The sequence below is a fragment of the Vulpes lagopus genome, chromosome 6 (assembly GCF_018345385.1).
Source record: "Vulpes lagopus strain Blue_001 chromosome 6, ASM1834538v1, whole genome shotgun sequence".
NCBI classification, from domain to species: Eukaryota; Metazoa; Chordata; class Mammalia; order Carnivora; family Canidae; genus Vulpes; species Vulpes lagopus.
Window position 1 is genome coordinate 76,564,713 of NC_054829.1, and position 16,268 is coordinate 76,580,980.

At 46.4% G+C, this 16,268-nt stretch overlaps 2 protein-coding genes across 3 annotated transcripts in view; one reads left to right on the forward strand and one right to left on the reverse strand.

Moving 5' to 3' along the window:
- The first annotated feature begins 3,632 nt into the window (after positions 1-3,632).
- Positions 3,633-7,721, forward strand: STBD1 (starch binding domain 1). Of its 2 annotated transcripts, XM_041760171.1 has the most exons (3): positions 3,634-3,904; positions 5,671-5,850; positions 5,968-7,721. In XM_041760171.1, the coding sequence occupies exons 1-3, from the start codon at positions 3,739-3,741 to the stop codon at positions 6,528-6,530; spliced, it is 909 nt and encodes a 302-aa protein (XP_041616105.1). In that variant the 5' UTR covers positions 3,634-3,738; the 3' UTR covers positions 6,531-7,721. The 2 variants fall into 2 exon arrangements, with proteins under 2 accessions (XP_041616104.1, XP_041616105.1); XM_041760170.1 differs by having other exon boundaries at positions 3,633-3,904; positions 5,671-7,721.
- Positions 7,722-10,923: 3,202 nt separating this feature from the next.
- Positions 10,924-16,268, reverse strand: part of CCDC158 (coiled-coil domain containing 158) — an 82,634-nt gene continuing 77,289 nt past the window's right edge. Inside the window, exons 20-22 of the mRNA XM_041757854.1 lie at positions 15,364-15,522; positions 13,313-13,420; positions 10,924-11,083 (exon numbers count right to left, since the gene is read on the reverse strand). Of these exons, the coding sequence (XP_041613788.1) occupies positions 11,007-11,083; positions 13,313-13,420; positions 15,364-15,522 (344 nt within the window). The 3' untranslated portion in view covers positions 10,924-11,006. The remainder of the gene's footprint in view (positions 11,084-13,312; positions 13,421-15,363; positions 15,523-16,268) is intronic.

The window sequence follows — 16,268 nt, forward strand, 5'->3', positions numbered from 1 at the left end:
TAATAAATAGCGATTGATGACAATAAACTTTTACTAAGAGCCTTCTAGTTATTAGAAATGGATAGTGGGGCTTGCTTTCTCTGATTTTACAGATCCATTGAGGTTTCATTTGTGAGCACATTGATAAAGAAACTTTGACCAATGAAGCAGCTCACAAAGTTATCAGTGAGGAAATAAAAAGAAAATGTTCAAGAATTTTCATACTATATATAAAATCACTCTACTTGTTTTAGAGTTTGTAAAATTCAAGGACATCCTATGACACTAAGTTTTACTTTGACAAAAGGAGATAAATTCTAAAATTTTCTACAAAATTCTGACCATTAAAAAATTAGAGCTATAATAGTCTTATGACTTAAGAATGAATTAGTAAGAGTCCATGAGAATGTCATTTTATTTTATTTTTTATTTTTTAAAGATTTTATTTATTCATTCATGAGAGATACAGAGAGAGGCAGAGACACAGGCAGAGGGAGAAGCAGGCTCCATGCAGGGAGACTGATGACCCGATCCCAGGACTCCAGGATCACGCCCTGGGCTGAAGACAGGAACTAAACCACTGAGCCACCCAGGCGTCCCAAAAATGTTATTTTATTTTATTTTATTTTTTTTTTTAATATATATTTTTTTAATTTTTATTTATTTATGATAGTCACAGAGAGATAGAGAGAGGCAGAGACACAGGCAGAGGGAGAAGCAGGCTCCATGCACCGGGAGCCCGATGTGGGATTCGATCCCGGGTCTCCAGGATCGCGCCCCGGGCCAAAGGCAGGCACCAAACCGCTGCGCCACCCAGGGATCCCCCAAAAATGTTATTTTATACAGTGACATTCACTTTCTTAAAAATACAGCTTTGATATCACTTTTTAGTATTTTCAATTCATCTCAAGATTTTCTTTTTTTAATCTTAAAGTTGCCTGAATTGAGATGAATGGCTGTTGTTAGTGGTTTTAAATTTTAGAGGTCCAAGGGCACCTGGGTGACTCAATGGTTGAGCATCTGCATTCAGCTCAGGTCATGATCCCCGGGTCCTGGGATTAAGTCCTACATCAGGCTCTCTGCAGAGCTGCCTGCCTATGTCTTTGCCTCTCTTTCTGTGTCTCTCATGAGTAAACAAATAAAATATTTTAAAAATATATTTTTAGAGGTCTTTAAAAAGCTCATCATTGACTTCCTAATCTGTTTAAGACAGGAAACCTACTTAACAAAAAAATAGCACCTACATCGTGCTAAAAAAAAAAATGCAAATAGAACCTATATGAAGAGGATGGCATTAAGCTCTTGACTGGGAATACTTGGAGCTTTTAATCCATTCACTCAACCTGTACTTTTTGAGGGACCAGTCTGGGAATGTTCTGAATTCAGCAGAGAACAAAGGACAATAAAATCTGTTTTCATGTAGTTTATCTGAAGTTAAGGAAAGAAATCAACCAGAACAAATCCCTGGATTCTATAGTGTATTAGAAGTGATGCCCTAAATACTCAGGAGAAAAATAAAGCAGAGAAGGGTCTAGGGAGGAGGGGGTTGTAATTAAAATTGGGATTATCAGGGAAGGGCTCAGGGGGCAGAACAGCCTTGTGCAAACAGCTGTAGAGGGTGAGGGAGCAGGGATGGTTAGTTATCTGGCTGGATGTCTGCAGACTCATCGCTCACCGTTCAGGGCCCAGTCAGGCCTCCTGAGCCCCCTGCCTATTAAAACGGCCACCTACCAATCTGGAGTGGTTTGCCTCTGTCTGCAGCTTCTCCCCGTGCTCCCCACATTAGGGCGGGCTTCAGGTCACACCTGAGAAGCTCCTAGGAGGTTGCGAACTAACCGGGTCTTTTGTCCTGAGATACCGAGCAATTGAGGGTCCTGGGCAGAGGCTCTGAGGATGTTTTAAGGAGTCATTCCGAGTGCTGCTTGGAAAGTAGCCTGCAGGCTCCAGGCGGAAGCAGAGAGAGCGGCCGGCCATAATCCAAGTGAGAGGTGCTGGCGACAGACCAGGGGGTCACTTAGAGCAGAAGAGTAAATTCTTTCTCTTTTTAAAAAGATTTTACTTACTTATTCATGAGAGACACACAGAGAGAGGCAGAGACACAGGCAGAGGGAGAAGCAGGCTCCATGCAGGGAGCCCGATGGGGGACTCGATCCCAGGACCCTGGGGTCACACCCTGGGCCGAAGGCAGATGCTCAACCGCTGAGCCACCCAGGCGCCCCGAGAAGTAGAATTCTTGATGTAGGATTTTGCAGAAAGAGCAGCAGCTTGCTGCTTCCTGCCTACTGTGAGAGGGGAAGAACAGTAGCAGAGGGCGACTGGACATGGTTGGGGTCCCATTCGCGGGGAAGGGTGTGGCTGCCGTGGGCGGGCCGGGCCGCAGCGGGTTTGGGGAGGAGGTGGGAAGTCCCACTCCGAGGAGCTGGGTGGGAGCGTCTGCCAGCGTCCAGGAAGACGCCCGGTCTCCTTACCCCCTTGCCTCTCCCCGGTGTCTTCTTAGCATTTGCAGGCGTCGTGACCGACCCGAGGGAGGCACGCCCCAGCCCTGCGGGAACTGGGCCAGGGGCTGCTGTGTGCCCGAAGGGGGCCCCTCCGAACCACCTGCTTTGCCAGGGGAGCCCTTTAGCTGGTTCCTCCCGGCCGGTCTTTGCCCGCGGCCGTCGCAGCTGGGTGCAGAAGCGCGCGCGGTTCAGGCGAAAGGGCGAAAGGCTGCAGCTGCACACACGCGGCAACGGGCAGCTTGAAGCTGGTGTGTCGGCGTCACGTCGACAGAGGAGTGAATCACAAGACGCTGTGACCCTTTTCTCACGCGGTTGTTGGGTTTGCGAGGGTCTAGTTGAGCACATACCTCACCGCGGCGCTTAGCAAAGAGAGTCGCTATTTTTATTAAAAAGCATCCGTAGGAGCTTGTCCCTGGGCCATGTCCCGTCCGGACAAGAGAGCACACCCCAACCACCACACACCCCAAAAAGAGGTGGAGGAAGAAGCCGCGACTGGGCGTGGTTGCGATGAGTGGCACTGATGGATGGATGGGTCTCGTTCTACGGGGGGGCGGGGCCGCGGAGGCTGGGGGGCCGCGGAGGCTGGGGGGCCGCGGAGGCAGGGGGGGCCGCGGAGGCTGGGGGGGCCGCGGAGGCTGGGGGGGCCGCGGAGGCTGGGGGGCCGCGGAGGCTGGGGGGGCCGCGGAGGCAGGGGGGCCGCGGAGGCTGGGGGGCCGCGGAGGCTGGGGGGCCGCGGAGGCTGGGGGGGCCGCGGAGGCAGGGGGGGCCGCGGAGGCTGGGGGGCCGCGGAGGCTGGGGGGCCGCGGAGGCAGGGGGGGCCGCGGAGGCAGGGGGGGCCGCGGAGGCTGGGGGGGCCGCGGAGGCTGGGCGCGGCAAGCGGGGGCGGGAGAGGCGCTGTCCGGCGCTGCCCCCGGTGCCCGGCCCCGGCCCCGCGCCCGCGCCCCGCGCCCAAGTTCCCGGGGCCCCGCCCCTGGCCGGCCGCGCGGCCGCGGAGAGTCCACGGGAGGAGGCGCCCCGGGCCCCAGGCGGGCGGCGCGGCCCCGGGAGGTGGCGAAGGGGCGTACGGAGGGGGCGGGCGCTCGCGGGCAGCCGGGTGTGCGGCGGGGCGGGGCGGGGCGGGGCGGGGCGGGGCGGGCTCGGCCGCCGAGGGCTGGGCTCCGCGCGGGGGCGCCGGGCGCCGGGACCTCCGCGGGCCGGGGCGGGCGGGGCAGGTGCGGCTGCGCCCGCGACCCGAGCCGCGTCCGCGCGCCGCGGTCCCGCCATGGGCGCCGTGTGGTCCGCCCTGCTGGTGGGGGGCGGCCTGGCCGGGGCGATCTTCGTTTGGCTGCTGCGGGACGCGGCGACGGACGGCGACCCGGAGCAGAAGGACGGGCCCCCGGGGGACGCCGCGGCTCCGCGGGCCGGGCGGGAGCTGGCGGCCGCGCCAGGTACTCTGCTCCCGCGTCGCCAGCGCAGCCCGCGGCCCCGTCCGCCGAGCGAGGTCGGAAGCCGCGGGGGCGCCTGCAGCTCGACGAGCCCCCCCGGCCCGGGCGCGACCCTCCCCTCGCCCCGCCCGGGCCGCAGCCCCGCCGCTCCCGGGGCGCCCCGGAGGGCCCCGGCCGCCGTCCCGGGGCAGCGCCCCGCGGGGTCCCGCCTCCCGCGCCCCGCCAGGGGGGCACCTGCGCCGGCCCGGGGAGCGCCCGGGGCCAGGGGTCCTGCCGCCGTCCTCAGTCTCAGGCCGAGCGGGGACACGGGGACACGGGGACACGGGGACACGCTCCCTGCCCCAGGCCCGTGGCCGACGGCCGCGCCCCGCGCCCCGCGCCCCGCGGAAGCGCCCCGCGGAAGCGCCGGGCTGGGGAACACCCAGGCTGCGGGCACCTCCCGCCGTCTGGACGCTGCTGTCGGGAAAGCAAGGTTCAGGGTGGACTCCGGCCACGAAGGCCTCCAGGCCTCGGCTGAAGCCCAGGGCTCCCCGCTGGCCGCCCATTCCAGAGCCCTGGGGCCCGGGGACCTCCCGAAGGGGCCCACCCAGCAGGGGATCCAACCCCAGGGAGCAGGACTGACGCCCAGGGCCGCGTGTGCACCGTGACGGCCGCAGGAAGGAGCTGGCAGAAAACCCGAGCTCCCGGGGCCCTCTCCGGCCAGCCGCCCCTGCCTGGACTCCGACCGATTGCTGGGAGGGACATCTGGGAACTTTATTTTTAGTGCAGTCAGTGTTCATGTGCAGCCATTTAAAAATCTGCCTCGGCGCCTTCCCCACAACTGGTTTGGGATGAGCAGAGAGCCCATCTATCTTCTTCTGAAAGCCAGCCTCATGCTTTAGGTTGAAAGATTAGGAATTCAGGGTAATGTTTATGTCTCACAACTCCATTAAAAAGAGACAAAATTAAACAAGGCCAAACCCTCACAGACAGCCCCCCCCCCCCGCCCCCATCTGTGCTGATTGTATGACTTCGGAGATTTCGGTCTTGTAGGGAGCTATTCCGACTGAGAGTGAGGTGTCCAAGAAGGAAACCAAGCCTTTAGGGAGCTTGGATTGTGTACTGTGAGAACATTTTTTTAAAAAGTGAACAGTCCCTGTGGGGATGTAAAAAGCCTATTTTTGTTGAAGATATTCCTAACGCATATGGGGTTGGCAAAGAGAAACCAGTCCTCTTCCCCCACCATCACCCCCAACTCTTGCACAATGATTCACCACTGTTCTTTGTATTCCCCCACAGTGTCAGCTGCTGGGGATCTGCCCACACCTGTGAGAGCCGATCCCCAGGATGCATGCAGTTCCTGGGAGTGCAAGTGTACTCTTAGGGTCTGTAGGGAAGCCATGCGGATCTTTGTCGGAACAACGTTTTTTGATGATAGAAGCAGAACAATGTGGCTGCATGCCAGTATGGTCTAGACTGTGGGGAGTGAGGACCATGACAGGGTCACAAGTCTGCTTCTACACCTGCCACTTCATTTACACTCTTGGGTGGGCACACTGATGCTCCCGGATATGCCTTTTGTTAATGGATACACATGCATATTCTTAAAGTACACTGTTGGTGCAATTAGTGTCTGAACTGGGCAATTAAGTACTTGCTTTGAATCGAGATGGATTTTGTGAACTGCAGATAGATTAACAATAAAGTCTTCAACAACTAAATCTATTTTCTCAGCCTTTTTTCTCACAAGAACTGCCTAACACTATTACATTTTTCCTTTTGTTTTTTAGAGCATCTTCAAGAAAGCAATGGATGTTTGGTTTCAGAGACCAAAGGCCATGGTAACTTGCAGGAAGCAGCATGGAGACTGCAGAGTCCTTCTGGAAAAGACAGTGGTTGCAGCAGTTCAAGAGAGCATGTTCCTTCTGGAGGGTTTCCAGCCACAGAATCTCTAGCTACATCTGAGACTGGTAACTCTCGGGGTTACTCTGAAGTTTCAAGAAATGAAAGCCTTGAGTCTGCTATAAGAGAATGGGGATTCCAGAAAGGACAAGAGACACTTGCTAATGTAGCTTCCTGTTTTGCAGAAAAGTTGTATTCTAGCAACCTGGTCATTGACAGAGCGAAAGAAGTGAGCCTTGCACAGCTGAGCAATCAGGACCGGGCTGACAATGAGGACTGGGAAATGGTGTCCAGGCACTCATCCTGGGGAGATGCTGCTTTGGGTGGCAGCCTTGAGGCTCCAGTGGTAAGCCCAAACCAGGAAATGGACTGTGGCAGAAGCACTCTTATGGAACCAAGAGGTCAGGAAGTGGATGTGAAACAGAAAAAGGCGGTAGCGGTGGTTTCGGGGTCCCAGCAAGTTAGCGTCAGGTTCCAGATCCATTATATCACAAGCACTGGTAAGCAATGTATTGCAATCACTGGAGATCACAAGAGTCTTGGAAGGTGGAATACCTACCTCCCACTCCAGTATAGCAAGGATGGGTTCTGGTGTCGTTCTGTGTCCCTGCCTGCAGATATAGTGGTGGAATGGAAGTTTGTAGTCGTAGAAAATGGGGAGATTACCCGCTGGGAAGAATGTAGCAATAGGTTCCTGGAGACTGGCCGTGTGGATAAAGTGGTACAAAAGTGGTGGGGGATTCCCTGATTGTTTTCAAAGTAGTGGAGAAGCTGTTGTAGAATCTGGAAAAGGCTAAGTTTGTGGAGCACACTGAATAATTTTAAATAAAGTAGAACTCCAAGTTTAGCCATCAGAGTTGTTTCAAATTTGCCAGTGGCTTGCATCTGATGTGCAGAAATATAATGTAGATAATGCTTCCAGGGAGCGTGGAGTTTTTTTTCCTGTGGTGTTGATGGGTGGATTTTCGCTGATCCATCGTTACTTCAGGGCTTGGTCCTCTTGGGGAATGACTTGGCTAAGCTTCTGGTGTGGACTGGCCTGGGCGTAGCAAAACCAACTGGCTGCCCAGGGTTCAAGCTTGAGCCTTTGGGTGGGTAATCCTTAAACCCAGGGAGTGAAACAAGTCTCATTCAAAAAGAGCTGCTTTCCTATTGGTACAACTGGAGAAACTCTCTTACTACATGCACAACTTTTTTTTTTTTTTTAAAGATTTTATTTGTTCCTGAGAGAGAGGGGGGTGGAGGGGCAGAGACACAGGCAGAGGGAGAAGCAGGCTCCATGCTGGGAGCCTGATGTGGGACTTGATCCCTGGTCTCCAGGATCAGGCCCTGGGCTGAAGGTGGCGCTAAACTGCTGAGCCACCCGGGCTGCCCCATGCACAACTTTTTATTTAAAAATAATGCCATATGCAACTGTGACCAGAAATATCTGGTCGCAAGATGTGATTACCAAGGATATGAACTTGTAAGACTTCCCAATGTTTTACTTTGTTTCGCTTGATTTTACCTCCTAGTTATGGTTTGAAGGTAGCAAGTAAGTCTTTGTCTTAATGATGGCAAACTGGTGTAGAAACAAGGGGCCTAGTTAGAGTGGGTCATTGGGAGGAGCCAAGAGGAGAGGGAATGGGAATGGGATTCCAGTGTGGGCTGAGTGAGTGGCCTGAGTGATGCTCTGACTACTGCCCGGAGGGACTGCAGCATTCATGTCCCTCTAGGGCCTTTGTAGGACCATCTCTCCCCTGGCTCCTGTTCTCTCACGGGTCTGGACTGACAGAGGGACTGATAGCAATCATTTCTCCTGCCCTCTCCTCTCAGACCAACAGCTATCTTGGGTAACAAAATTATAACAGGACAGTGATAGAGAAGTACGACTTTGTTCTGAGAAGAAATTAAACTTCGTTATAACTGAACAAATAAAATGTGAGTTTTAATATCTTTATTTGATGTCTGAATTACTTATATAAACCTTAGTACCATAATAGCTTAGATGTAAAATAAAATACCAATATTTTCCTCCACTAATAACAGACGCATAGGAAAAAAGCAAACATCAAGAGGCAAGAAGGGTTCGTTTTTCTCCTCTCTTTAGAGAAAACATTTTGGAATTCCTTTTTAAGCTTTACCTTTTGGGGAATCCCTGGGTGGCTCAGCGGTCTAGCGGTCTAGCACCTGACTTCGGCCCAGGGCGTGATCCTGGAGTCCCAGGATCGAGTCCCACATCGGGCTCCCTGCATGGAGCCTGTTTCTCCCTCTGTGTCTCTGCCTCTCTCTCTCTCTCTCTGTGTCTCTCATGAATAAATACATACAATCTCTTAAAGAAATAAATAAACTTTACCTTTTGGGGGGCGCTTGTGTGGCTCAGTTGGTTAAGCATCTGCCTTTGGCTCATGTCATGATCCCAGGGTCCTGGTATGGAGCCCCGTGTTGGGCTCCCTGCTCAGTGGAGAGTCTGCTTCTCCCTCTCCTTCTGCCCCTACTTGCCTCCCCCCTACCCACCCCAGGCTCATGCACACTCTGTGAAATAAATGAAAAAAATTTTAAAGGATTTATTTGATAGAGAAGCAGACTCCCCACTAAGCAGGGAGCCCAATGTGAGGCTTGATCCCAGGACCCCGGGATCATGACCTGAGCCGATGGCAAGACACCTAACCGACTAAGCCACCCAGGTGACCTGTGAATTCTTGAAAGAAAAAGAAACAGGGGCACCTGGATGGCTCAGTCAGTTAAGTGTCCACCTTCGGCTCAGGTCATGATCTCAGGGTCCTGGGATTGAGCCCTCTGCCCCCTGCTCATGCTCTCTCTCTCTTGCTCTATGTCAAATAAAGAAATAAAATCTTTAAAAAAGAAAAAGAAAAAAAGAAACTTTACCTTTGTTTGGAAGGATATTATGCATGCCTGTACTTGAAAATGAATTTTTATATGTTAAAACAACTTGTAATAAGTATAACATCTTCTGGCAAAACAGTGTTTAATCCTGGTCACAGGCAGACTTTGCTGAAAAGAGCATAAACCCAATGGAAAATAGTATTAGGAAGTGCCTACAAGAACATGACAGTTTGGGGCACCTGGGTGGCTCAGTTATTTGGGAATCTGCCTTTGACTTGGGTCACGAGCTCAGGGTCCTGGGAGTGATCCCTACAGGGGGCTCTCTGGGGAAGGGGGTGGGGAGTCTGCTTCTCCCTCTCACTCTTCCTCTGTGTTCTTCTCTCTCTCTTAAATAAATAAAATCTTAAAGAAAAAAAGTTTTTGGCTCATAGCACCTGTATGTTAAATTCACATATACTTTTAATATTCTTCATAATGAATTTTATATTCTACCAGTAAAATCTTCAGAGAGCATTTATTGTTACTTCACAGAATGCCCAAGCATTTCTATTATGTAAAATTAAAGGTAAAACAATTTATAGTAAAAATATCTTTAGAATTCTTTGACTAGCAATTTTATCATTACCTGATGAAATAAAAATTAATCTTTCAGTAAAACCAATTGTTTGAGATACATATAATATTAAACTTTGTATTTTAAAGAGTTGTTGTAAAATTGGACATGCTTAGAGTGTTAACACTGCCATTTAGGAGAAACAGGATTTAATGTATTCTCTGTGCTGGTTAGGACTGAACCAGCTGTCATCACAGACAGACACCATACCTGTTAAGGCTGCACCAGAAGCCTATTTCTTGCTCACTAAATAATCAGCAGTGGGTGTTTCTGGCAGAAGGGCAGTTCTCACTGCAGACTGTCACCCAGGCTGCTTCTGTCCTGGGGCTCTGTCATCCCCTAGGACCTCACTGTCCACTGTATCCAGCTCATGGAAGAGGAGATACAGTGAGGAAAGGCACAGATGCTTACTGAAGAGTCTGGCCAGAAAGTGCTACGTCCTGCTCTGTCCACAGTCTTTAGTGAGATCTGATCAGTAAACGTGAGGGGCACCGGGGCTGGGAAATAGCCTCTAGCTGAGCAGCCATTCCTCGGTGGCATCTGTACCATGCAACAGGAGTGTGGACTTTTCTGGACAGCTACCCTTCTGCTGGATTGTCCTGTTGTCTCTGGCACGAAGGCCAGAAAGAGTGATTAGAGGACTGGAACTTTTAGCCCCCCACTCCCCCCCTACCCCCTCCCACCCCGGCCTCAGAAGGGGAGGGGGGGCAGCAGGTTAAGCTCTATAAACACTCTCGAAGATCTGCTGAGCTTCCAGTTGGCAAACATGTCTGGGTCCTGGGAGGGTGTCGTGCCCTGAGGGGGCATGAACTCTTCATGTACCAGAATGTCCTACTTTGCCCTGTGCATCTCTTACATTTTGCTGTTCCTGAGTCGTTGCCTTGAAAATAAACCAGTAATAGTAGATAAAGCACTTTCCTGAGTTCTGTGATCTGTTCTAGCAAGTAGTGAAACTGAGGAGGGAGTTGTGGGGAAGTCCAATTTATAGCCGTCACACACATGTGGCCCAGGACTTGCAATTGCACCTGAGGTGGGGTGCAGTCTTGTGTGTCTGAACTCTTACACCTGTAGAGTCTGATGCTAGCTCTGGGGAGTGCTAGCACTGAAATGACCCTTAGGACACCTAGCTGGTGTCCACAATTAAGTTATTGGTGTTAGAAAGCACTCCACATACAAAACCCCCCTAATCTAAGAAAATCTCATTAAGGCAGACTGAATCCATTCAATCTAGAAGTTACCCACTGGCTGAAGAAGAATACATTTTTTCCCTTTCTTTCTTTATAGTTATTAATACATAAAAGAGAAACCTTTCTAGAAATTTTGAGTAGGGACCCCAGTGTTCTGTTATCTGATGACATGCATTGATACCAATGGAATGATGAGTTCAGGATCACAAAAGGAATCCCTGTTAGCAAGCTGGAGTTTGTCCTTCTGGGCAGTATACCACATATTTTACTTGCATGTGAAGTTTGTTTTTGTTTTTAAAGTTGAAAAGAGCAAGTATTGCTTAAGCACTAGTAAAGATAATAAATTATTCTGGCACATTGGTGTTAGCACAAATTAATACTTTATAAGGTAGGCATACTTTCACATCTAGCTACAATGGTTTTGAGGTTTTACTGTAAGAGCATTTAAGAATAGTTTATTTCAAAATAGAGTTTACAGGACAGGGTGTCTTTTATTAAATTTTCACATAAAAAGAAAAAAGTACACAGGGCACTAATTATAAGCAGTACCACAATTAATTGGGCATCATCCCTCTGTAAAGAATAGGCAAGCAATGTATCATTTTAGTAACATTTTTTCCTGGTCTTTCACTTTCTGTATCCTCTTTTCTTGATTCCTGATCATTGAAGACATTGCTGAAAATGTTGATAAAACAAAGTTAGATTAGCGACATCTACTCTGGCTTTCAATTCTATAATGTGCTTCTTAAGAGGTCACCTTGCTACTAGAGAATAGATATATTCTGAGCTCAGAAGTTCTTAAAATTTTCAAAGTGGCATATTTTTGAAAAGACTGATGTTAAAGAGCTACGGGTAAATCTTTACATACTAATTGTAAATAATCTGAACACCTCAGAAGGGTACAAAGAGAGATGAAGGTGAAGGTCAGTGTCTGTCTCTGCTCCCTCAATCTGCTGAACTCCCCTCAGGGGGCATCACTTAAAACAGTTTGGTAAATATCTTCATGTACATGCACGCATGAGCGCACACACACATATACACACACTTTTTTGCACATGTGGAAATATGTGGCATAAACTGTTCTGTAGTTTGCTTTATTCACTTAAAAAATGTCAATATTTTTCCAGTTTAGCTCATGTTTTGTTCTGACTGCACAGGATTCCATTATATGGATGTACCAACAGTTAGTAAATAAAATTTTTAAAAGTTGATTTCTTAGGCTTCTGACTATTGAAAAATAAGTCACGGGGATGAAAGGTACAGCATAAGGAGTATAGTTAATAGTATTTTAATATTATATTAATATTTTAATAGTGTTTAATAGTGTTGTGTGGTGGGTGACAGGTGGTAGCTACACTTGTGAACACAGCAGAAAGTATAGAGAAGTTGAATCACTATGTGCTACACCTGAAACTAATGTTAACATTGTCAACTACACTTAAGTAGAAAAAGTTTTCTTATTCTCATTTATAAACAATGCTATTTGTAAACAGGCTTTTGTGTGTTTGTACAATTTTTTCTTGAACTAATTGCTGTAAGTGGAATTTCTGAGTCAAAGCATATGTACAATTTAAATCTTGATAAATGCTCCCAAAATTCTCTCTAAATCTGTTTCATAATTTCCAAGAGACATTCCATCCAGACAAATACAATGTATCTCCCATTTGTATTATTGCATTATTATACTGAGTATATATACAGACATATACTCAGAAATAGAAGCCAAAGTGTGAATAAAAATGGGGCCAATAAAATAATGCATCTTTTAAAAAAATTCACAATAAACTTAAAATCAAATGCTTTTCTTGATGTTTATATACACAGGGATCTGGGATTATCAGAAGGGATGTGGAGTTTTCCCTAATAACAATTTGGTATAGCCTTAGCAGATTAAAAAATGTGGGCTTTCAAGTCAGCAGTAGCAGCTCTAATACTCATTGTGTGACTTACAACTTATTGATTGTGATGTGATCTTCAGTTTCCTCATTTTCGAATGACCTGATATTAGCACCCACCTCCCAGTATTGTTATGAGGCTCACATAAAGAAAACATAAGTCAAGCACTGAGTACAGGGCCTGGCGCGTAGCTGGTAATTGCTCAGTAAATACCAATAGCTACTATTATTACTAATAAGGGTTAAACTTACTTTAGAAGGAATTGTTCTTAGAAAAGTATTTATACCCTTCATCTAGCAACTTATATTTCCTAGAGATGGAACAATAGGCTAAGAATAACAAATATACTCCAAAATTACTTCTGACAAAGGCTTCTGGATTCATGGATTTATACCAGAAAAGCACAAAACACGATAGCCCTTCCAAATCCTTGGAACATATCCATAACCTCCCACATCCATGGGAACATCCACTTAGAACTTATGCCCCAAAAGTTGCCCACCATCTGCAGAGTACGACAGTTTTCATTCAAACAGCTTTAGTACATTTAAAAGTAGTTTATCTTTTTATTTAGGGATTCATTGGGTGGCACAGTCTCTTCTGGTCTATGCTAATTCAACTCCCGCATAAAGTGAAACAAATTTTTCTAGCTATCAACTGCAATGTTATCCTGTCATACAAAGGCTTGTGTACAGACCTAATGGAGATGAGAAAGAGTGTGTGTGGGAAAGTCTCATGTGAAAAACTGCTCAAAACGTGTCCTGAGGATTGCTCAGCAGTATTATCACCCTTACTAGATGACAGAATAGAGCGGGGCTTAAGTGACCTCCCCAGGGTTGTACATCAATCCAGGGGTTAGTCATGGGTAAGATCTTCATATTTTGACTGAGGCTTCTGAATTGCATATTCAATATCCTCCTCAGCCAGTCTATAGATAGAAGGCTTAACCTGAAGGGAAGGTGAGTATTCTTTTGAGCAAGGAAGATCTCTCTGAAATGTACACGGTACCTTGGTTCTTCATCTGTAAATCTTCTACCAGAGTTTGCAAGCTTTCCAGTCTGTTCTGAAGCTTTCTGCATGTTTTTCCTGTTGTTTCTATTGGCTGAGACTGTGAAGCTATTAGAAAATTGCTTAGATGTGATATTAAAAGTCTGTTCAGTATTTCTTTTTAGAAATCTTCCAATGACAGGTTAAACAACCTTTCCTCTAGAATAATGGAAACTTTAAAACACTATTTAAAAATAAAAAGTGTTTTATCTAAATATTGCAATACTAGTGTATTTGATTGTTTCAAACCAATCTGATTTGTTATTATTTAACTACATAGCATTAAATGGGATGAGTGAGAGGAGTACTTTAAATGTAATGATACATTCTGCATTATAAATGACAGCTTTTCATACCAAACCTGAGTAGCTCCATTAACTTAGGATTTGGAAGAGCAAGATTTAATACTGATACTGCCAACAATTTTGAATGTGTGTGAGACCAAGTATCCATATCATTGGCTGTCACCTGAATGAGGACAGTGTTCTTTGGTGGGAAAGGGTACAGATGCTGACATGGCTGCAGTGAACCTAGAATAAGTGCGGCAGTAGCAAGTCAAGAGGGGCTAGAAGGATATAAGCTAAACTCTAATAAGCATGCTGTTTTGCCAATCCCTAAAAAGACTGATTGGCAATCTTGAAGCTTTAATTTTGATCTTAGTCCCTGCCTTGCTGTATAATCTTGAAAATATTTTTTGGTGGCTCATTTTCCCATTAAAAAAACCTTTTCAGTACAGAGATGTGATTCGTTTTAGTTCAGAGGATGAAAAACAGTTACTCAGAGAGTTTTCACATAGATAATATGTATGTGATGAATATCTGACAGTAGAAAAAAATGCCATGTTATCATGTAATCACAATAATGAGGTGACCAGAAACATTGTTCTACTCCTACAATAGTCACTGCTCTAATAGTTAAAGAATTTGCTGCTCTAAAGTTTTTAAAAATACTAAAGGATAACTGAGAAACATTAAGAGAGGAAGGAGAACAAAATGCAGGAAAAAAGATGACAAAAAAGAAAATGTATTAAAATCTGTGATTAGGTTGTGATTTTTATTTTGGGGTGAATCTAGAAATGTGTGAGGCAGAGAATTTCTCAGGACTAAGACCTGACTTAAGAGTGATGCAACAGTTTGCCCAGCTTATTCCTTATCAAAGGGAACGATGCCAGAGAGCACTGGGGTTATCGGTGTTGCTGTCATTGTTTATTTACAATAAAATGTCTTTTATTGTAAAGACATTTCAAGTTTATTTTTTTATTTTTTTTTAATTTTTATTTATTTATGATAGTCGCAGAGAGAGAGAGAGAGAGAGAGAGAGAGAGGCAGAGACACAGGCAGAGGGAGAAGCGGGCTCCATGCACCGGGAGCCCGATGTGGGATTCGATCCCGGGTCTCCAGGATCGCGCCCTGGGCCAAAGGCAGGCGCCAAACCGCTGCGCCACCCAGGGATCCTGACATTTCAAGTTTAATTCAACATATACATACATATATCTATCGTCCACTTACTCATCATGCACTTAAATCTAAATCAAACATTTTTCTCATCTGTTTTAGCAAATATCAACTTAAAATTTTAAAAATGAGAACATTTTGACAAATTTGTATGACAGATACTTGCACTTAAAAAAGCAGAGACTGAAAAGAGCCATAGTTTTAGAGAATGTAAATAAGAAAACTCATAGCATTAAAAAAAAAAAAAAAAAAAGACCCAAAATCTTACCATAAAATAGGGGGGAAAAGTTCCTTACTCATGTTAGAGAAAGAAAGAGAAAATATTCACATATGATATCTCTGCATATTTATTAAGGAGAGTGTGTGTGTGTGCGTGTGCACGTGTGCACGCACAATAGCTATTTTATTTAAATAAGACTCAAGTTACACAGCATCAGTTAGAGCTTGCACATAAGATCACCATGTAAAAGTTTATTAATTCTGATTATGGAAAATAACTTTCAATTCACCAGAGCAGGAAATCAATTAATCTCATCAGTGACACCAGATCATTCTTACCTTTAACAGAAGCAGATGAATGAACAGGTTTTGTGGATCTATATTGTGATGTGGAACCTACTGAATCTTCAACTGAACTAGTTAGGAGTGAGTGAACTGGAGACTTCTTAGGAGAAGAATGGAATGAATGAGAAGCTGAGTTTTTCACAGATGGACTTGCTAAAATTTGGCAAGAACAAAAGTAAAAGGACAGAATTAATTAAAAATAGTATATGGGGCAGCCCAGGTGGCTCAGCGGTTTAGCGCCACCTTCAGCCCAGGGCCTGATCCTGGAGACCCGGGATAGAGTCCCACATCAGGCTCCCTCCATGGAGCCTGCTTCTCCCTCTACCTGTGTCTCTGCCTCTCTCTCTCTGTGTCTCTCATGAAGAAATAAATAAATAAAATCTTTTAAAAAAATAGCATACTGCCCCTCTTAAAAAGTCAAACTTTCATGAGTGAATGTTCCCAATGATGGGGGTGAGGGGACATTCTGATAAATACCCAAAGCTTTGGGTTAGAACTGCAAAGGTGTAAGACCTGCCCTTGGGGGTCCTGGGGTCCAGCTTCAAATTCTCTTAATTCCTGTTTGGATTAAACTGACCTGGGGCTATGGTGTTCTTAGTTGTCTACCAGAAGCAAGCACAAATGCTATTTGGAGGAAGGCAGCCTTATTCTAGGCTGCAGAGTATCTGTATAATTTTGCAAATATATCTATCATACGATAAAAATAACTAAGCATAGAAGGGGACAAAATGACACAGCAGAAAACAGAGAGAAAAAAATACAGATCACAGACGCAGACCCACAAGGTCTAGATAATGGAATCCCAGACAAGCACAGACTTAAGCAGCATTATTTCAAACCCCAAATGGGCTGTTCTTAATAAAGAAAAACCATAACTGGATGTAATAAAAACTGCTAAA

Coding starts and splice junctions, on each gene's coding strand:
- STBD1 (XM_041760170.1), top strand. CDS start 3,739: ATGGGCGCCGTGTGGTCCGCCCTGCTGGTGGGGGGCGGCCTGGCCGGG. Junction 3,905..5,670: donor GGAGCTGGCGGCCGCGCCAG/GTACTCTGCTCC, acceptor TTTGTTTTTTAG/AGCATCTTCAAGAAAGCAAT.